The 23,365-nt window shown below is 39.4% G+C and overlaps 1 protein-coding gene across 8 annotated transcripts in view; it reads right to left on the bottom strand.

Annotated features, from left to right (window-relative positions):
• The window catches only part of CTNND2 (catenin delta 2), a 700,247-nt gene that overhangs the window by 299,089 nt on the left and 377,793 nt on the right, over positions 1-23,365 (bottom strand). For all 8 annotated transcript variants that reach the window (XM_074874338.1, XM_074874348.1, XM_074874370.1 and 5 more), the window contains one exon: positions 1,562-1,734. In XM_074874338.1, coding sequence (XP_074730439.1) covers positions 1,562-1,734 — 173 coding nt within the window. The remainder of the gene's footprint in view (positions 1-1,561; positions 1,735-23,365) is intronic.

The raw sequence follows: 23,365 nt of genomic DNA, 5'->3' as shown, positions 1-23,365 counted from the left end.
GAAATCCAGATCATTATTTTTTTCCCCTCTCCATAAATTGATCCTTTTCTATCAGTGAGTATGAGAAAATTTAAATTAAGAATATCACTACTTTTAACCCCTAGACAATTGCACTTTCCTTTTTTTTTTTTTTAAGATTCATTCTCCTTTTCCTGTCATTTCTTGTTTGCTTTTGTTTCTGTTGCTTTGTTGCTCTCATAACCTGTTCCTTTTTCATCACCTTAATTTTTCCAGCCTCCTTGAAGAATGCATCACACCCTTTCAGGCTAACCCCCAAGGGTACAATGCTTTTCACAAAGCACAACTCCTGATGACATCTGCCCAGGCTACAACTGGATATTATAGCCTCCTTTTTCTTTCTAACTGGAATCCTGCTCTCCTGCTGGCTCAAATCCCAAAGAATATCAGGGAGGTCCTCTTGGTAAACATGGAAAAACCTTGAGGCTCTACCACTATGCAGGCTCATTTTAAACCCTTTATAGAAAAAAAAAAAAAGTACCTACCCATTTTGAAATGAAATTTATCTGTGCTTTATTTCATTTTTCAGTCTTAGAGGATAGGGAGCTTTTCTGAGCAAATTGAGAGGATAGAATATTGTATGTCTCTCCGTATCCCACAAGCTGTGCAATGACTATATAATACTTGAAATCTCTTAGCAATTTAAGGCTTTGAAATTCAAATACTACACACTTCTACAGAAACCTGAATTACAAAGTGTCTCAGTGTCACACTGAGATGGTCTGCTTTGCTGGGGCGGTTAACATCTAAACACAGAAAATAACCTGAGCTGACCAATGAAACCCAGGCAGACTTTGTTTATGAACAGAAGTATGAATGCTTCTAGATTTTTTTGTCCAAACCGAAGCTTAACTTCCCAGTGAGAGGCTTTGATGTTGAAGAGAAAAGCACAGAAGGTGAGAGGGTTACGTGTCAGAGCTGGGAGGGATCATTTAGACAGGAAGAGAAATTGATAAAGTTTTCATGAGTATCCGAAACAATCTTTCAAAATGTTTGAAATGAACAGGCTGCTGTCTGATAAGTTATTTGTCTTACAATATGGGGGAAAAAAAGGCAAAAAATGATTCTTACACCTGGGATTAGGCCACAGCACCAGGCAAGGTATGGTATCCCAAGTAGGTTTTTCATCTGGTGTCAGCCTGGCTTTGTTTTTGTTTGCTGGCACTTACTGCTTTCAGTAATATCCTGATAACAACACAGGGAAGTCCAAGACCTAAGGTAGGGCTCCTAATCAGCACAGTCACAGAAATTTTCAAACTTAAATGCCTAAACCTGCTATCACCAAAATATATATGGGAGTAAGTAAAACTGGCACATAAATCTCCTTTTTAATCAGGATTATTTTATTACTATGCAAGTCAACCTACTTTAGATTTACGAAAATTCAGGTGGTAACTCCACCCTGCTGCAGATGTGTTGAACAGGACAAAAAGTAAAGGCAGACATTCATTCACATGCCAGCAGGCACCAAACAGCTCTGTTTCCTGGGAGCTACCCCACAAGATTTCAGGTGCGAGAGACCCGGGCTGCCTTGGACACATACCTGGCTGTAGCTCTGGATGGCACCTCTGGCCTGACTGCTGCGGGCTGGGAGCTGGGCAGCCGCTGTTTCGCCCAGGGCGAGGGTCTGGTTGCTGTGGTAGCTGGCTGAGTACTGGAAGGACCCTTCAGGTTTGGAATTGAGCTGGAGCGCACTCTGAGAGAGGAGGCTGGGCCCTGTGGGGACAGGATTTGAGAGCAGTCAGAAAGTCTCAGTGAAAGAGCATACCTGTATTACCTGTTGAGAGAGCCTCAAAATTATCAGATGTACGTGGCTTCAGCTTTTCACAGTTTGGCTCTTCAGTAATAAAAATCACATACATTAAATTGTTTTCTTTACCATCATTATTATTGTGTTCAAGCTACAGACCACATTGCTTTCTTTGCAAAAAACGTATGGTTTTGACTGGTGAAGAAATTCTAAGCCTAAACAAACCTGACCGTACTATCTGATAAAGAAGTCTTGGTTTTCAGTTCAGAATAGTTGATGAGTTTGCTTTTTTTTCCAAGGATATGCCTTGTTGATTTCACTTAATTATATCCAAGTCATTCTGCATGGGACATGCTAAGTTGTCCCTCCCTGGGCCCCCAGCACATTAGATCTATTGATTACTGCCACTCTGTCCTATACACATGGTGATGTAATACTCTGGTGCCCGTAGGGATGGATGGCAGCCTTTAAAATATTAAAAGCTGCTCTCATCATGTAGGACTCACCCTGATCTCAGTGAATCTTTGATGACTGTTTTGTCAGCCTATCTTATCTTCCCCATCACAGCACTGCGCAGCAGGAGAGCCAAGTGCAGGCAGCGAGCTTAAATTGGGACTGCCAGACTGAAGGGCATGTCGGGAGCATGAACAGTGACACTTTCCACAGTTATTTAGTTGTTCTGTGAAACTAAAACATGTTCTAATATTCATTAGGTTCATGTACAAGTGATTTAGCTTATCACGTATCCATAGCAAATTCCCCAATTTTTGCTCCAAGAGCATATATCAGACAGGGCATGACTTTTCCTACAGCGTGCTTGTTTAGACATGACCTCCTACAACCACTTTTAATGGTGAACTCACTCTGTCTCCAAACACGAAGAGCTACATTAAAGAACACCCACTTAATCCTTCCCTATGCTTTCACTGATCTTAGCCTCTTCTAATTTTCAATAAATTAGTTCACCTTCCATGGTGCCCAGGCCCAGCAAGTGAGATATAAGAGGACAGAAAAGAAGAGGGTTATACCTTGGCCACTGCATGAGTTACAAGGAAGTCTACCTTCAACCCACCAGATATCATCTATAGCATATTCAGCAGCTCCACGGGGATGATAGGTTCATCTTCTGCTTAGCACTAACAAGCTCATGAGAGCATAGAAGGTGACACAAACCTTAAGGGATGTGAAATGATTATGTTGATTTTGCTCCTACAGAACATGCGAAAATTTCAGTTTTAAAAAGACTCACAATGGCAAAATTCCAATGAATTTTATGAGAAATAACTCCCAGTATATTCCTGATACAAAGGCCAAATTTTATGATCTTTAAGTCTTTGCTACACGATGTACAGCTGCTACAAAAAGATTTCCGCTTAGAAAATGTGCAAACAACCCCACCCACTAATTAACATGGAGAATATTTTTTCCCCTAGCCTGTTTCTCAAAAATGGCAGAACTGTTATAACTGATATTTTCCCAAATCCAGCCCGAACCACTCCTATGTAAAGTTCACATCGAAGCGTCGACTTGAATTATGACAGTATTTTACATACCAACACAATTTATACTGCAAAGTCAATTACATTCATCGGCATATTCCAGATATAGGACAAATTTAGAAAGTAAGTTCTGGTCCTTGTATTTTCCTTACAAGTACAGAAGGAGACAGGGTTCCATGTATGCTGTGAGGTTATTAAAAATGTATCACATGCACAGGGGAGCTGAATTTAATACTCCATGGGTGCTTATAAATCCAACATTTGTAGCTTTCCATTCCCTGACTCTGCAAATAGGGTTTACTAAGCATTTTCCATTTAACTGGTTTTGTTGCAAATTTTGTTCTTTAATAAAAGAAGTATTTTCACAGATTTCTTGAAAGAGCATAAAGAAAATACAGGCTTAGTTTTAAAATATTATCTGTAGACTTTAATTTAATCTTTTGGATTTTGAATTTTCAGTGAGAATTTGCCTGTGATCAAATGACATGATTAAGTTCAGAGAACTCAAAAAAGTGTAACTTTCCCAGGAGGGGCAAAAGTTGCAAGAAGAAAGCAATTTTTGTGCACGAAAATGTTTGTACTCATTCTGAAAGTAATTATGCTGTGACATTTCTAAAGCTTAAATAATGATTAAACTATCACATGCTATGAACTCAGTATGTTTAAATTTTCATTGCATCTGGCTTTCAAGTGTTCCTTTCATATTACTATGGCTCACTAGGGGATTTGCGTAGCCAGCTAGAATCACATACATGGGTTCCCTGCACCAAATAGCCTAAACATTTACTGTACAAAAAAATTTTTAGCAAAGTTTGGAGGACATGGTTTTAAGTTCACTAACTACTGTACAGCAGTTTTTATTCTGTACCTTAACGAGCAGTAATGAACAATTAAAACATACCTACATTTCAATAAAGTAATTACAAAGTCATTTGAGACAGCGAGCCAGGGAGATATTTAAATTTTAAAAAGCCCGCATTTCTCAACTAAACATAGAATAGAGTTGGGGCTGCTCACATGTAAATAACTAAGTCTAAAGCAAGTGTACAAACTACAGGATACATTTGAGATCGATCAGTGTGATCTTGAAAAAACAGAAGTTCCTTTTTCAGGATTTAGGGACTACAAGCAGACCCGTCCTGTCTGACAGGGAAAAGATGGATCACCTTTCTCACTTGCAACATTCTTGAGATTTTAATCTGAACGCAAAACCAAACCTTCTGAGGAGCCCGCAGCTCACCCAGAAGAGAAGAAAGTGGTTTGTTTGTGTACTTCTATATGCTGATGACTCTTGACAAAAAACTACTCTTTCTTCCTGGAAAAAATTTAAACTCTAGGAAAATGTTCATGCAACTATTTCTCATTTGTTTTCAGAAGAGTTAAGGCAGCTGGAAATTCTCTATTTTCAGTTAGGCATCGGAAATCACTAGTTAACTACTAGAACAATTCAGTCTTATTTGTTCCCTTAATGCTTCATAATTAACTACCAATCTTCAATTTAAAATAAGCTTGAAAACAAACACTTCCAGCTTCCTAAGGTTTAGTTTAGCAGATACCAAGGATCTGTCATATTGCTTTAAAAATTCATACTACATTTTGTTTCTTTTTGGGGTATGGGGAAGATACCCGGGGTTTCCCCTATGTTTTTTCACTACCACATAAAAAAAAACCCCTATTTGCCTCATTAAAGGAGATTAGTGTTGGATTATTCATAGTGGTTAATGCCAAATTTTCACTGATTCAGTCAGTGCCACTTTCCTCCTGTATTAATACAGTACAGATACGAGTGCAAATTCAGGAAACTAAGTCAGAGACATCATACTGCAAGAGACGTCACTGTGAACTAACTTCAAAAGATGGAGCAGGGTATAGTAATTAACTCTTTAAATTATCTCCAGTTTGGTGGACACGTACTGCAGACAATACCTTCCTCTCCCTCTTAACCTCGAGCAAGGCTTCCTGTCTTCCTCACCTTGGCTGCTGCAACCCAGCTCAGTGAGGAGCTCAAAGGAGAGGGAGTGCATCTTGCTTGGGACACAGACAAAGTGCACTTAAGCTGGGGAAAGCTGCTGGAGCACAGAGAAGACCAGGTAAGAAGAGAACAGAAGAGAGTGAAGGACGTGCCTACCTCAGGGAGCCAACCCACAATGAAACCTCAGAGGTGATGGAGAGCAGAGGACTTTTCTAGGAATAAGAGGAGGGAAACAGGAGTTTCCTTTGTGGTCTGGAGACCCAGGTGCTGGCAGGCACGGCAGCATTATAAGAAAGGAGTCACCCATTCAGAAAGCGAGGGGAGGGTGCAGGCTTCTTGTGAAGCCCTTTTAATTAGTTTATATTACCCGCCCCTCTTACTGGCAGTTATGTTGGCTATTATATGGCTATTATTTTTCTCTTTCAAAAACCTAATAGTTTAAGAGATTTCGAGCACTTGAGAGTACCTGGCACACTTACTTCAAGCAAAACAGGAAAGAGGAGCAGATGCAGCGCAGGACTCACCCTACCCTGAGTCCCATCACTAAAGAGAGCAGCGCCGAAGCCCACGCTTGCTACCTTCCTGCCATATTGCATTCGACAAAATAAGCATAGGCTGGCATTACGCTGAACAGGCTGATTCATGGCATTTAGTATGTTGCATATGGCCATAAATGTAAACTGGTGAGTTACAGACTCCATCACAAGCCCTAGTAGAAGGAGAGCTTCCACAGTATCTACCTGCTCCTGTCAAAGGGGCAGTCAGGGAAGCAGGAGGCCAAGGTTGCAGAATGAGCCCCACCACATGCAGCTGGGGCTATTCCTGTGCCCCTCACCTGTGAAGGGTAGGGTACTGCACTGGCAGTATTTCTTCATGGGCCACTGTTTCTCTTCTGAATAACAATAAAATGTGCAATGCCGCAATAAGGTGCATTAAAGCTATTTAAAAAACAAACCAACAGTAAGTTGATTACGGGAATCCAAATAACACAATGAACCTAGGTTACTATTATCATCCATGGCTGGGTCAAAAATGAGGAAAAAATTGAAATTATGAAAAATTTGTCCGTTTATTTCCAAGAACAATATTTTCTTTGCAAATAAAATCTTTTGCCTGACATTTCTGCTCTCTTCAGACCACTTCCTCTTCCTTCTATCATTCAGAGTAAGAAAAACACCCCAAAGAAATGAAGCAAAAAAAAAAAAAATCACAACTTAAAACTTCCAATTTGAATTATATTTTCAAAATAAATTATTCTTGAACAGCTACTGTTTGCATGCAGAAGTACTTCATATGGCTGGTTCAGAACAGTGGAATACTAGGATACTTCTCAGTACCTGCATGTACTGTTCTAGCTCTACCAGTGCTTGCTTAGGCAACAAAAAATTACAAGTATAGAACAAATACACACAAACTTCTAATTATTCTACTTCTTATGCAAGAAGTGACAAGATATTACAGCCCAATAAATAAGAAAAAAACCCAAGAGGAATGGTAATAAAACAATAAAATTTCACCAGTATAATGATTTTAACATATTTCTCTATTTAGGTCATCTCTTAAATTTCCTATTTTTTGAACCACACTTTGCAACATACTTTAAACACAATAAAACAAGCCTTCCATTGTGTGAAAAAAAGTGAATTTTGCTTTTAAATATTATCCTGTTCCTCAGCATAAAAATTTATATTCGATTGTGCAACTGACTTATACCACATTTCATCAGAACAATGCACCTTACATATTGAAGAAAGGTCCAAAATACCCATTTTTATATGCTCAGAAACTGCCAAGGGCTAAGGCTACTTATATTCAAATCCATTGAAATATGCTTGCTGATTTCAGTGGGAATCAAATCAGTTTTTAAGATATTCTAAGTGTATTAAAGTGGTGTGTGCTAACAGAAGAAATATACCAGTTGAATGTATGGTATAAACATGATGCTGGTAAAAGAGTAGCTATATTATCAGAAATGTTTAGCAGACTGACTACATCAGCACCACTGCTCCAAATTTTAAGAGCATGTTTCTTTCTGCTAGTCCTCCTGCCACAAGAGAGGATTCAACGCTCCCTGGCATTGCGAAACTCCAAGAGTACAGCACGTAGCTCTCCTTTCCTTACTCACTGGGAAGCAAACCCCAGAGAAGCTGTGGGTGCCCAGCTGCCCACTGTGATCCACAGCCCTGGGCGGCATGATGCCCAAATCAAGCAGAGAAAGGATTACGATTACATTTAAAAAAAAAAAAAAAAAAAAAAAAAAGAAAGAAAAAGAAAAAAGAAAGAAACAAAAACCAAAGTGCCTCAGCACAGTACTGAATTTTGATTCAATGAATAGTCATTAATGCCAGCTGGAGCTTCAGTGAGATTACAAAAAATAGGCATCAGCACCGACAGTAGTTGAAAAGCCAGGGAACTTGGGAATCAGAGTCATCACATATTCTTTCCTTCCCCCAGAGGGCAGGGCCTTGTCTGGTTACCTTGCAAGTAGCAGAGCTCACCCGAATTGTATCGCATAGTGGTCAAAAGCAGAAGAGTATCTCACGTAAGAAATCCAGTAGGTACATGGGCTCTAAGGAGCTTACCAGTGTCAGTGTTTCCTAAGTGCTAAGAGACTGGTCCAGTACCATAACACTGATTAGAGATTGGGGGGCAAAGAAGCACATCCTATTAAATTTTGCTATTTGTAATATTACTAGATCAGGAGTGAGGATTTAAAAACAAACACATCATGTAAAGTCTGATACGACTGAAGTACAATCAGTATTTGTGATATGTATTTCTACCTACAGGACAGCAAGTTAAGGTAGTAGGAATCTGTGGATTAACTCCATTTCAAACTCAGAGAACTTTGTAGTTTTTTCTATTTTATACTGTAGTGCCATTGCCGGGTCACAAAGCTAAATATCCAGATGAATGTGGGGTTCTTGTAAAGGAAAAATTCACAAAAAGGAACCAAAGAAATTGTTCCCTGTGAGGATATCAATGACAGTCCATCCCTATTCTCCACCAGTCAAACATTTAGAAAGTTACTCCCATTTCCTAATCCTTAGACTGCAGTTATCTCATGGAATACTTCACAAATTGTAGCCTCACAGTATGTAACATTCAAGATGATACTATAGCCATTGTATGGTCAGTCTTCAAAACAAACGAAAAAAAGGCTGAATTATGAAACAGGACTAACACATTACAGAGCAGAATTTATCATGGAACAAGTACTCAATAATACCCTATCTGCTAGTTGTTCAATTATAAAATAATTACCGTAGAATGACAAGTTACATACAGTACTATATTATTACAAGATAAGGGCACGATTAATTCCGTATTCTAAATCTATGCAATAATTACTTCTGAACTGGCGAAAACAATTACACTACAAACTACACAAACATATACCTAGTCAGCCCCCATGAGATAACTGCATGCTTGTTACATAGTGTTTCATGTTAAGTTCCCAACAAAAGTATACAAGTGAAAGGAGAAGGATTTTTTCTTCTCATTAAGATTTAAAGTCAGTTGGCTTACTGGGGCACATTTCCTTCTCTAACTAAAGTGGAGCACTACTATTGTGTTATACATTTCCATTTGGTCAGTCATCTATTTTGATGCCAGTTCTAATTGACACAGGAAATAGACCAAAACATGCTCAAACGAACATTTAATTAGCTCCTATACCAATTATAAACAACACTTCACTCACCTTCGATCAACTGACAGAAGTACTAATGATAAATTATAGAGTAAGTGTAAATAAAGTGTTTTTAATTAGTGTAATTAATCACTTCACACATTCTTCAACCTGCTTTGCTCATTTGGGTAACAGTTGAAAGAAAGCACTAGCAAAACTCCTTTAATGTCCTTTAAACATTCATTTGCAGAGTTAACAGGTTGAGGTGCCTCACATCCCAGCGAGAGGAACCATCTCCTAACTGTTAGTATATGCCTAATTAAGGATTTCAAATACCAAAAAGTCATCACTTACTGTTTCTTCTGCCTCTCGGGTCATTTAGTTTGAGCATGAAATATTGATTCCTACCCTACAACCTACTTTTTTTTTTTTTTAGTTCATATAAGTGTTTGTACTCATGGTAAGTAGTTGCTAACTGCTCTGAAAGTTGGGTTGTATTTGTTGCCCAAGTTTGCAAAGGAATGGATGATTAAATAAGATGTTATAAAGTATCAGGTCACTCAATTTCTGCGTGTTCCACAGTATTTGGGATGCTGGGGGAATCCTGGAACTAGACTGAAAGAACAATAAAACCTGGGATAGCTCTTGATGGTAACCTGCCAGTGTCCTTCCACAGTATTTGACGGTAAAGAAGAGGAGATGGTAGTTAAAAGACAAGGCCGATAGACCTATTCCTAGTGTTACTAGATTCTTTGGCATCTCACTGGTATATCCTGTTTCCCAAGTCCTGATCCCAGAATTAAGCTGCTATCCGGCTGGGACCAGGAGTCAACTTTCCCTCCAAACTGGAAAGGTAAGGAACATTTGTTTGTCTGTTTTAAACCCCTCCATTGCAGTATGGCCTATTTTCGAGGTCATCTGAAACATTCTTTGAAGAAACCCTCACTTGCTAACATGATTTAGGATGGTTTTGGAAAGTGGAGGAATTGAGTGAGGGAAAGGGAGGTCCTCAAAGTGCCTCAGAGGGTGGCAAGGAGCAGCCACCTTGCCACTTAAGTACAGAGGACTCTCCCGTCTATCCCCATTTTCTAGTCTCTGGGGAAGCTGCACAAAGTGCAGGAGGAATCAGCGGAGAAGGGGGCAATTGTGAGGGAAAACCCTGGGAGCTAGATGAGAGACTTTTGTGGCTATCATAAAAAGAAGATGTTTTCTTCATTAAAGGCAGAAAAAGGAGAGCTTAAATGAAGCCAAACTTAAGATATGAAGACAAAAACAAATCCCGTCAGCTACAATTGGTTAAACAGATTCTGTAGGAAAAGAAGGACTTTCAAGCTGCTAGATCTCAAACAGAAGATAACAAGTAGCTATAACAATAGTAATAAGCATTGCACCCATTTTCACTCTAAATCCAGGACTAGTACTAGAATAGTACTATGAAAATATTTCAAGATCTACCTTCTAGGAGTTATTAAATATTAAAGATATCAGTATCTTTATATTACAAGAAAAAATGTCAAGGCTGCAATATAAAAGGTACTCCATACCCTAGTAATGAAGAAAGTTGGAAAAAGGGGGGAGGGGGTGAGGAAGCAAATGCATACTTAAAATGAAGAAATAAATTATAATACTTTATATGCTAAATCACAAGCAGCTCCCTTGTTATGAAACAAAACACATCTCTTTAGATGAGAGGCAGCAATTCTTAAATGAGTACACTGAAAACAAAGTTGTTTCAAAAAAAAGGAAAATAATCTATATGCAACACCATGCTCTACCAGCATTAAGAGGGCTGTGTTCTACCTATAAACAGAGAAAAGGGCTTTATTGTTGCTACAGAATCTTTTCTTAGGTACTGGAAAACAGGATTTGGTGGAATACATTCAGAAATGTAGAATAAGATCATTTTCATCAAAGAAGTCTATAAATGATATATATCTGGAAAAATGATGCAAAAACTAAGCTGATACCATTATGTAAGGTAACAATACAAGTATATCCCTTCCAACTCTCTTTCTGACCTAATTACTATTGGAATGAAAGATGAAGAACACTTTATTTCAAGAGTAAGTGAACTGGGAATAGAGATAGTTTCATTAGATACTGATTATCTTAAGCTATTTACACAAGATAAAAATTCTTCCATTATTGTAAGAGGAAAACAGAGGTGTTGGCTGGGATTTTAAATAATAAATTACTACTCCAAGGGATAGCAAAGCACCACAAATGCCCACAAGAAGTAGTAGAAAAACATAAGACCTGAAGTGCATAGAAAAAAGTAAGGCCTGCATCCCACTCCGAGAGTAAATGGTTCTTTTTTGATTACTGGAAGATTTTTTTTTTTGATGGTCATATTGAAATCCCAGAGTCAGGGCAGGGGGGATAGCACCACTGTCTAATTCAGAGAGGATGCTGGACACTACCAGGTTTCCAACTACTGAGTAACACTAACGAAGTGCCTCCAAGTAAGAGGAATCACTGTGCGATTAAACTAGGACTACAGAGTGGCAAATGTGATCTCCTCTTAGTGCTTGGTAGAATCATGTTTCAAAACCTTGGCACTCACAAAATATTGCCCGGTGGTTAAAATCCACTAACTGTGCACCCGTAAGGGAAAGGAAGAAACCCAGAGAGAAATAAGTAGTTCTTCCATAGCTGAGCTTACTAAGGAAGTAATTAAGGCGGAATAATTTCTTTAGTGATAGATAAGTTTTATGGTGAAAAATTGTAGGTGATATATTATAAAGGTAATAGAATTTCCAGTGTGTTTACATAAAAGTCTTCTGGAAGTTAGGAAATGTGTTGCAAATATTAAATACTAGCAGACTCATGGAACAAGGTAACATAGCAAAGCCTAAGCAATCCTGAAACAATCGGGTGACTTCAATGTTACTTACACCGATAGTGTATGTTTTGCTCTCTATACTGTACCACAGAAAGCATTACTCCAGATGTTTGTATGACATGTAATACAGCCAGATATTCTTTTATAAGCAATATTTGGCAATGTTTGACAGTAGGAGAAAATCTGGAGTTTCATTACTAATGAGAGAAATTACTGAAGATGACAGAGGACAAAACCTAAAGACATGCACTGAGAAAGAATAGGTTTATACATATTTAGGTTCAGAATACAGAAGTTGCCCTTGTCTTTTTTTTTTTTTTTTTAAAAAGAAAAAGCTATCCTAAATTTAGATTAAAAACAAGGATAACCTACTACTGCAAATTTTTAAATGACCCCAAGATGATACAACTTCTTTTGTAGAAGATTAATTGTATTTTGTGAAATTGCTTGCTAAACTCTGCAGATATCGAAATCAGATAGTCTTTGAAAGAGATAATTTATCACTGGCCATTAGGATGATGTGTTTTATAGAAGCAATAGATAAAAACAACACAGGAACAAGATAGGCAGCAAGGATAATAACTAAATTACATTCCTGCACTACGGAGGACACAGAGGAAAAATAATATCCTCTAGCCTTCCACCTAGGGATATCCAAGGATGATCTGGAGCTCTTTTGACAGTAAAATTTCTGTTGGCACTTGTTACACCTCCATGAGAAGCCTCTGCCAGCAAAACCTTGTCTGTGGCCTAAGGTAGACACGATGTGATTTACACAAAGAATATAAATCACTTCTTTCCACAAATGGCATGATTTACTGATGGTAATGATGTTACTTCTGTGAAACTCCGCAGCTGCTACACAATACTAGGAGTGACAGAAGTCACACAATACTTCACTGTAACAGAAGTTTGCTATGTATTAAAAGATCAGACTGTGGAACCACAGAAGAACAGAACCTGAACTGGGCTTCTGGGTGGGATTAGATACATTTCTGAGTATGACCACAAGAAGAAACTTGCGTGCAGGAGGAGGCACTGCATGCTGTGACACAGACAGTAAGCGCTGACCCAGAAGGAACTGTTATGTTTCCATTCGGGAAACACTGAATTTTGGCATAAATAATTGTTATTTTTAAATTTGTGTTTTCATTATCAATCTCCCATTTTGCAAAGAATAACTACATTTAAAATGGAGTGTGTGTTTTGTTTACAGCAAATAAAGCCCAGCAAATTAAGAACATATTTTGCATGATTAAATACTAATTTTTTGGAAGTATTTTATACCTTTGAAGACCAACTGTGAATGTCAAGTGTTCCTAGTCACCCTCTGTGCATAGCGCAGTCTAAAGCTGCTATTGATAGTATTAAACTAATGTGTTCCCTTTTTATTTCTAGGAAATAAAATCAGATGGTTATAGACATCACACAAACATGACTCACATGGAAGCTGAATGTATTATCAGAAATTAAAAAATGAGACAAATCTATTCTGATAAGTCTAAATTAGACTGCTGGAAAATAACAATAATTAAAAAAAGCGCCTACCAGCTTCTGACTGAAAGCATATAAAACTACTCACAGATACATGGATCTATTACAAAAGGCATCAGTACATCTATTACGCTGTTATGTTGTTCCAGAAATTTAGGTACTAGCACAAAACAGGTTTCCTCTTCTCGTGCAAAGTAGAACTCCATTTTTTCCTGACCTTTGACAGGCTTAAATCTTGAGAATCTTTTCTGTCCACAAATGAAAATGGCTATTTGGTCTCTGACGTGAGCCACTTCAGAATGTGTTTAGCACTGCCTCGAAGTCAAGAAGTCAAAAAGGTCAAAATTTTATGACCATCTTTTTCATCTGCCAAAACCTCCTCTGCTGTAAAACAGAAAGTACACCATTTTGCTTCTGCTTTCTCTTTCTGGGTCCACAAAAGTGAACTGCTCTCTGCTCTCATGTTGTACTCTGAAAATGCATCTCTCCCTTTATAAGGCCAGAATGGAAAAAAACCAGAGGCAACTCTCTACTCTGTGTTATCACAGAAGTCACAAAAATCTTACTTTACTGAGAGCTATGTAAACTGCATGTAACACAAAAGAAATCAAACCCAAACCCATACCTGCCGAAATTTTCTGTTCCATATCCATCATTTTACACAGGCTAAAACTACCTCTTTTTCAAGGCTGCATCCACACACTGCTTTTGGCAGATCCCAGAACGACGAGGCTCTTGGCACATCTGACTGTGCCAAGCGTGCGGGCACTGGCATGCCACTAAGGCACAAGCAGGGTGAATGGTTTATCAGTCTGTCGTGAGGATGTGGGTGCATTTGTTTCCTGGCCTGAACTACAGACACAATATTTACTGATGCTCTTTTTCTCTGTAGCTTCGGATGCCAAAAGTCTTTGTTCTGCTTCTACAGATGCTACCATAAGTCACTGTCATTTTGTAATGAGTTTCAGTAACTGCTTCCTGCGGTGGATGAGGGAACACCTGGTTGCCTGTGCAGGATTTGTGTTTGCCACAGGCTAAGCATTACAAGCTGATCACTACCTCCTTTCCATCTTTGATGTCGCTACTAATTGTTCTGCTTTCCTGGTCCTGACTCTCACCTTTCCACTCCCCCCCCTCCATATATGTTTTACCTGCTGTTACTGCTCCTGTGTTAATCTGACATTCACATTTTGTACTACAGTAATTAAGCTAGATTGTGAGGGGGTGTTTTCTTTAGGCAAGGATTTTAAGTCAGTTGCACAGCATAAAATGACAGCAGGTACCAATGTCGGATTCACCTCGGGACAAGCAAGCTCAGAGATATGAAGTAATATCATGATATCAGTATGGAATTTATACATAAAAGCACATTTCATCATGTAGACATAACCAGAAATAAGAATACTCCAAGAAACATGCTGCAGGTGACAGCACATTGAAACAAAAAAAAAAAATCAGACTATAGGCTGCTGTACAGAAATGGAGGGAAATTAGAAATTACTTAGTTGCAATGTTGTCACAGTGTTGACACACACTCTGGACTCCCAACATGACACACCAATGAGCAATGCGGATTTGCTTGAAGTTACGTAAGCATGTAAAAAGCGAGGATAGCGAGGCCACTTTTGCACAGAAAATGTGTTTTTATCTTTTTTTTTCTTTTTTCCTCAAAGGATAAATTGTCATCTGTTTTGGGGAAAAGACTGAGGTTTGGTTTCATGATGTGTGAGAAAAGATAAACGAACTGGAAAAAGAAAAGATGGAATTGAAACAAGAAGGGAAGCAACAGACATAAGGATATGTCTGTTTCCCTAAACTACACTAATGAGTAGTTTAGGAAAAGATGGGACAGAAAGAAAAAGTGAGAGAGTACAGGAAAGGAGAGGGCTAGGGAGAGATACTAAGATGGTGTGAGTGTCTCTGGCTGGAGATTCCTGCCTGAGGAGAGGAAATTGCAAGAGGCAGCCTGCAGCAGTTTAGGTCCAACAGTAAGGGCATGTACTGGACCATCACATTTTGAACAGTACTTCTGCCAGTGGCTTCTAGCGCTTTCTCCCTGAGAAGCCTACAACCCCTGCCCAGACACCCTACCAATCTACAAAGGGCTGCAGAAGAATTGAGACGATTGAAGCCCTGCACAGGAGGGTGCCCACAGCAAGCCCTGTGCCACCCCTGAGGAACCGGTGAAAGCAGAAGCTGCTTCCCTGAGCAGTGATGGTTCCTTTCGTCTTCACCAGGCCTCCTGCTTGTAAACAGCTAGACGTGAACTTGAAGACAGGCAGTGAACTGAAGCAGAACGAGATGAGCTGGACCCAAGTCACAAGTCCCTAACACTCCACTGTCAGAAATCCATAGTGGACCATGGCTGCTGAAGCAGATACCAAAGTCCGCCAGGAATCCCAGTGGTGAGAGCCCATACTGTGGCTCCACTCCTAAGTTTGACTCCTTGCAGTGGTCTCCTCCTGCCTGCATAAGGGAAGAGACCAAAAAGGAAAAAACTTCACTCCCACTCTTAAAGTGAGAGGACTGACATGAGTTTAATAGGATGCGGTATGTCAGCAACAAAGACGTGCCTGTTTTACCTGGCCCTTACTGTCCTGATACCTGTGATAAGAGCAGAGGTGACAGAGTACTGAGTGACAGTGTTTGAGCTACATCTTTTCATTCAGCACTGAGATGCTATTCTCAATACCTTTGAACTCTGCCTCTGACAGAGGATGAAAAAAATAAAGTCCAAGCTCAGGATGCTGCTCAGTGCTGATGGAGCATTTCCTGAGGCAGCACTGGCTGTAAACACAGATGCTGGGACAGAAGAGCTGGCTCTCAGGTCAGTGCTAGAGCCTGCTTCATATTATCAAATCTTAATGTCTTAGCGGGGTTTAGCGATGAATCTGCAGGAACTTCACATGGTCAGCTACTTTGTAGACATTAATCCCCTGCTGAGGACTGCTCCTGGAAGAAGGTCTTGGTGATTGCTACCAGCCAGTGGCTACTGCAATGTTAAATGACACGATAATTATTTCATGCTCACACTTAGGGTGACTAGGGCCAGAAAGGGGAGGTGGATAAAGGAAACAACATCTTATCCCCATTTCTCAGAAATCTAAGTATTTAACAACTACTTCAAAAGACTAAACTTGACCCACAGTTGAGACAATTTCTGTACAACTTTCTCTGTGAGAACATACAACAAATAACTGTGAGACCACTCTTTAACAAAAGATGTCCACAGTTCAGAAGATTTACCCCATTACAAATTGGGCAAAGATGACTCTGACACCCCAAAGTCTTGAAGTCAAGATATTTAAAAGGCTTGATTAGAAGAGATGGATGGAATAGGGAGAGGCATCCAAAATGCCCAAGCGGAAGTTATTTACCCTGAATATATTACAATATTGACAGAAGTTTCATCAGTAAATCAAGATTCCTCAGACCTCATACTCTGAGAGATTTATTTGAAGCTAAGAACCGTTGAGCCAGACAACTACCAGGTTTGCATTAATGCTGCAGAAAAAAAGGTGGTGTGACCTGTGTTATGCACTTCTGTCATTCCTACTCCAAAGACTCCAATCCTAAAATGAAAGAGGGGCACGCATACTTCCTAGGTGTTTTTCAGTTCTGAAACATACTCAAAGAGCACATGATTTTATTAGTGTGTATGTTTACCAGGAGATCCCATGAGAACACTTCCTTTGTGTGCACAAAGAATGACTCAGCTGGATGGCCCTGGCTCTCAGAGCAGATAATGAAATGGAAATAACTTCATCTATCAACAAATTGTGAGGTCCACTGATGCCAAATTTCATCTCATTGAGCATATCAGCCATCTGACAGGTGGCAATTTCACAAAGCAAGAGCTATGGGATGGAAACCACATAAACACACATCCTTTTACACATTCATTGTGTAAATAGTGCCTTTTTGTTTCAATCTATTTTCAATATCTATGAATAAAACAGCTGATAAAGGATGAAAATCATAAAGGTTGAACAAGGAGTGCTCTTTCAAACTGGGACATCTGCTTTCACACTGAGTAAGGAGGATCTCTCTTATTGTAAAAAACTGCTGAAACAAAACTGAATTAAGAGACTAAAATAAGAGCTTAGCCCATCTTTTTAGCCTCAGAATTAGGTTATTTAAGTGAAAACCACATCTGTCTAATACAACAGTTAGATATAATTTCATGTGATAAAAATAATCTGTTCTTGTAACATAAGTCATTCTTCAGAGGAAAAAAATCGACTTCTAAATGGTACTACTACCCATTTGTGCTGCATTTTGGGCAACTAGTTTCAAGTGACTAAAGAGTTGAGTCCTCTGTGGTGAGCCATGCTTTTTCTTCCCCAGAAGGACTGAGACATCCTTAACTGTCTGCATTTCTGTCAACATGTACCCTCTGTGAAGTGCACTCTGAAATGGCTTTAGCCAAGAAGACAGTGTTAATTAATCTACATTGTATTTATTCCCTTACCAGTATGCTGAATTCTGCAATTAATCCTGAGCACCACGACAATAGAGTCACAGATATAAATAAAAATATATTCAGAAAATTTGGGGAAAAAAATTGTCTGAAGTACTCACAATTTCAGGTGGGAAAAACTGCAATTCCAATATAAACCACTTACTTTTAAACTAAAATTTAAAATGTGGCATTTTAAAAATATAAGACGATTGGAAGACTGATCCAAGCCGTATTCTGATCCATGTCCACAACAACTCTGTGGCTGCAGTCTGTGCTATTGATTTAGAGAGCAAAGAAGAAGGGTTGCCACACGAAGCCTTTAAGCAAGTGAAAAATAGTGAAACGATTCCATTTCAGTTAGAAACTTAAAACACCGAAAGCTCCATAAATCTGCCCTATAATCCTTTTAAGACCAGTCTTATGCTCATTTTGTGGAGACTGAAGCAAAGGAAATAGCATGAAAGATTTAAGTATAGATACCTTAAATTAAAATTAGAGACTTCTGGATTAGGAGACATTTGAGCCTGTGGTTTAAGTTAGGAAGAAAGTGCCAATGGATTTGCTCAGTAATCTCAGCAGTCCATCTAACACTCATTTTGCTAATGCCATGACAGAGGGAGTAACCATTGTCTGTCTCCCCCGCTGCAGCCTGTAAGGATTCAGTGTAGTCTGTAAGGATTCAATAAGCTTCAGCTAATTATCTCAGAAATGGCAGTCCTCTGATGAGGCATGCTAATGACCCACAGGGATAGGGGTACAGGGGAACTAGTAGGAGGGAAAGAAATACAGGACCAATATATTCTTCTCGTTCCACATACATCTCACTCTTACGCTACCCATCCGTAAAATGCAAATTTACAAACATTGGCAGAAAAAGGTAGTTTGGTCCTTAATGATTGCTCAGAGGCCGCCAGTTTCTCTGTGTCACACAGGATGGACATCTGGGGTCCTCAGGCAGTTCATCGGGACCTTTCCCACTTATCTGCAGTCCAGACTGCGACCTTATCTAGGCTTAATGACAAACGTCCTCAGCAATCACCCTTCTTCACTCAAGAGTTGTATATCTGTGTTTACTCTCCTTCTTCCCATGAAGCTTTCTACTCTTTCAATTGTTCCTACACTTAATGGGGGAAAAAAACCCAAATCAAATCAAAACAAAAAAAGGAGGTGTACTGACTAGGTAATAAAAGCAAATAATGAATCTGAAGTGGTTGTGTGATTTTGAGACAATGGTGCAGTGATGGGAAGGGGAGGAAAAAAGCGTCTTGTTTCTTTCACCCTCCACCTTTCCAAGCTTTCTAATCTGAAATATTAATTTTTGGTCTCCACAATACGTACTCAGCCTCGCAAAATATTTTTTTCACATTTTTTTCCCCAATAAATTGACCGATTCTGCCATGAAAATACCTTTCCTGAGCTACAGTCACTATTCAGTACTTCTGTGTCTTAGGTCTGTCTGAAACACTCCTAGTATTATCTTTGTCCTGAACTAAATTTCACCCCCCTGCATGTTTCCTTCCCCAGTGATTTCAGATCCTACACTTACCGTGCATTCCTGTCACTCGTCTCTAGTGTCTTACATGTGATTAGCTTGGCTCTCACATGTCTGTAAAGTTACAGTTATTTATGTCCATTTGTGCAAAAGCAGTATTTTGAGTTCCCTTTAGAAAGACATAATGGTGGAGGGAAGAAATAGTTTCAGAGAGTAGCAGCCAACTCTGCAGTCAGCTCCAGGCTGCCACACTGGGTGATACAGCGATGTACAACAGGGAAGAGGATGGATCAAGTGCCCTCACAGTGACACTGAGGGACCAGGCTGGCCCCTAGGACAGACCGTAGCTAATGGTTACTGCCACTAGCAGCAGTCAGTGCCTGCCCACCCTCAGAAACGGAGGGTATGTGTGGACCACCGTCGTTCTGCTGGTGACATCCCCACAAACACTTAGGACAGGCTGAACTCCCTTCTGACTCCACAAAAACTATGTCAGATCATGTTTGATGTAAACTGGAGTGACGCAGTGGTGACAGATATATAGCTACATAAAGAGAAGACACTGCAGTACAGGGAACTGGACCACAGAGATGCAGGTTCAGGTCTTGACTCAGCTGCAGCTTCTTGCGTAATTCTGGAAGTTGCCTTACTTTTTGTTTGTTCACTTGTAACTGGAAACACACGGTTTTTGGAAGTCAATTTATACTGAGTTGTGACAAAAGAAAGAGATGGGCAGCAGTGCAGGAGTTCACCTCAGATGCATATAATCTTGTCCCAGGGTCAGTGCAACCACAGAAAACTTGTATGAGAGCACACAGCGGTTATGAACATGCCCATATTTGATAATAATTACTTTAAAAAGCGATCACTCTGCTTGCATTTCACCAAATTAATAAAAGCTTTTTTTTTTTTTTAAAATTAGCTGATTCAAACTCAGTAAGGATAATTAGCGAGCATCTCTATTAGCAATACAGAACCCCTCCTGTTTAAGCCCCTTTCATGTGATTTGTCCTGTTAGCCTTTTTTCATGGCTTTTATTTCCTACTAAAGGAACAGCACATGTGAAGTGATGTTTGGGATTTAGAGTATTGTAACAGCCGCCTGCTATGTGATGACTTTTTAAAACTAATTCTGAGAAAATCAGAGTGCATGAAACCAAATTGTAAAGATTCTGACTACAGACACACTAATCCTCTACAAAGGGAGACTACAGATAGATTGACTCGTTAGACTAGATGAACACAGTTCAGAAAAAGAAGCTGTGGTCACATCCCTGGCAGGCTTTCATATGATGATTTAGAAAATCTGCGTCAACTAGACTGGAACTGCCATGGCAGGCTGGAAATGCTCTCCTCAGAGTCAGCCGTGTTACTTAAAATTCAGCTATGCAGTCAAACTGCAGAAGTAAACACAACTAAAATTTTAAAGTTAAGAGCTCAAAAGTTAGGAAATGCCAGACTAAGTTGCCTTTTCTGAATCATCGCTCTTCCCCTCCTTCCTTTTCTTACAGCCAGTGCACACAATGCAAAACTATTCAGTGCTTTGTAGTTGCCTCCCTTTTTACTGCATGACCTCATGTCTTCATTGAAAAATGTCCAGTACAAAGGAAAAAAAAAAGCACCCTGGTGGATTATTCTATGACACTCAACACTGAACTTCAAATACATCACAAATAACTATTTTTAGTATACCTGTAAAGTGAGACATTTATATAGATCTCATTTCTTATTTGGAGACTGAAGGAACTAAGAGCAAAAGCATCTCTGAAATACAAATGCTGTGCGTGAGACACTTCAGAGTGAGTTTTAAACTTCCTTTTATATTACGCTTCATGTATCTGAGACTGTGCTTCCACAGTGTCCAGTTACGGCTGTCTGTTCTCATCACACCTGCGAACTAACTGGAAACACCTAAAACTAAGTATCAGTAGAAGATACCTTGAATGATTTTACAACTATAACATCAGAACTTTAGGACACAAAGGAGGGATACAATCAAATTTTAAGTGTAAAGCTGAACTGTCAAATACAAGATTTTTGTTTTCATTTAGTATGTGTTTTACTAAGAAAGTATACTCATTGCTTAGTGAAGTTAGAAGCGCTCCAAATGAAATCCCCCTCTAGTATGCTCTGCAATCTGAGCCTTAGCTTTGGGGTAAATGACAGAAAATGTACAAAACAGGGCATGATAATAATTGTTTTATAATGCAGTCATAAGAAATGCAAATTATGTCGTACAGACAGCCTTGACTTTGGTACTTTTGACTCTGCAAACACAGTAACTCTTTAACTGTCTGATGTGTTTGTCATATATTACTCTAAATTGAAAGAAGACCCCCAAACCAAAAAGAAAATCCAGTACATGACATCCTAATTTCATTTATGAGTGATTATCAGAGCTGCAACTGTTAGCTTTGGCATATATATCTGATTTTTAATTAAAACCACAAATGGCAAATAGCAATCTAGTTTCATTACGAGGTGGGTCTGGAGCAGAGGAGTATGGGGCACTGTGACATAAGGCTTCACAAATATTTCCTGACAATGAGGAAGACCAAGCTTGCAGCAATATGGGGAAGCCTGCTCCCTTGTGAGCGTATGCACTGGCCTGTTCTCTCCAAACCTGTTTCTTAGGGACAGCTATTGTTCTGCCCATAACTCTACAGTGATTTCCTTTCTCAAATGTCATTCTCATCACCCCATTGTTCCCCCTCTTTGCTCCTAACTCCTGATCCCATTAACAAACCATCCCACCAAGCAAATTCAGCTTTCAACTTTCTGCCTGGACCTCTTGCTTCCACAAATCTCAGTTCCTCCCCTGATGGTCCCCCACACAATCCATCTCTGTTGCTCCTCCTCTCCAACACTGTTTTCCATTTCCCCACGTTCCTTATTCTCCTTTCCATCTACCTATATTCCTAGCTGTGTCTTAACTTTTTGTGATATTCCCCAGAAATTTGCTTTAGTACTAGTTTTGTTCACATACCCAGACTTCTCTCCATCTACTGTCTTCATTTTTCCCTAACATTTTTTCTTAGTTTCCACCTCTTCAACGAGTTTCTGCAAGTTTGCCATCCAAGCTAGGCCCTCCCTGCCCCCAATCTCCTCTATTGCCATCTACCCAGTTTCATTTTTCTATTGAATCACATTTTGAAGGCAATCCTTATGCTAGTCATTTAATCTGTTTCTCCTCACCCCCAAATGAAGAAAAAACCAGGGCAAATTATAAGGACTTACATTGTTCCATCACATTTTCCTGATTTTGTTCAGACCAGGTAGCAACTTCACAGATTTTAATCACATAGATTACGTTCACAAATCTTGTGCATATGAAAATTAAGAAATTTTTACTGTCCCAGGATTGTCAGCTGTGAATTTTACTGCAAATCGTGTTTGAAAATAATGAAAAATGTCCTGACAAATTAAAATTCTGCATTCAATTTGCAATGCCTTCCTTTCATCACCTGATGACCAATTTCAGGTGATGACTTGTCACTGCTAGAGATGCTTTGCAGAAGGTGGTTGTCACATTTCATTAGCTTTTCCAGATGAAGGGGAGATCGTCCCCTTTGGTTTCAACACAGCTGAATCTGGGCAGCCACCTTGAAAGACATGATTCAGTCAGAGGGTACTGGGCAGCGGGGAACTGAAAAAGACAAAAATGTCTCAACTGTGCAGGCGGAAGAAGACGTAGAGGAATACTAGAGAAAGTAGCTGCAACAGGAGCAAAGTGGAAGTGCGTATACATTTGTGGCAGATCGGAACAGAATATCAAATAGGAGACTGAGGAAAAGGAAAGGAAAATAGGGAATTAACCTGCTTTTTCAATATCTAGTGTTACATCTGATAACAGACCTGTTAACCTGTTCGAAAACTTTGTCTCAGTGTGTATGACTCATGAGCACAAGCTTTTGTAGACATCTGCTCTACAAATACATTGAGTGGCATGTCCCTCATCTGCTGTTTAGCCTTGACTCACTTCCCCAGTGGCTGGTTCTAGCAGAGGATCTATCCACTCACTGCACAATTCTGCAAACGGAATGGCTGCTAAATGACCAGCGAGCCAACCTTTGAAGAAAGACATCAGCTTTCTTGCTACGGCTGCCAATCTCTGCATTATCTTTAAAGATGTAACCTAACTATTTTTATCTGTGAATCCATTTGAAAATTTTAGTCTTAAGGACTACTGGCAACCTGGCCAAGTGG

This window comes from Strix uralensis, chromosome 1 (genome assembly GCF_047716275.1).
Source record: "Strix uralensis isolate ZFMK-TIS-50842 chromosome 1, bStrUra1, whole genome shotgun sequence".
Classification (NCBI taxonomy): domain Eukaryota; kingdom Metazoa; phylum Chordata; class Aves; order Strigiformes; family Strigidae; genus Strix; species Strix uralensis.
The sequence above is the reverse complement of the archived record's forward strand: the minus strand, read 5'-3'. Positions and strand labels throughout refer to the sequence as shown.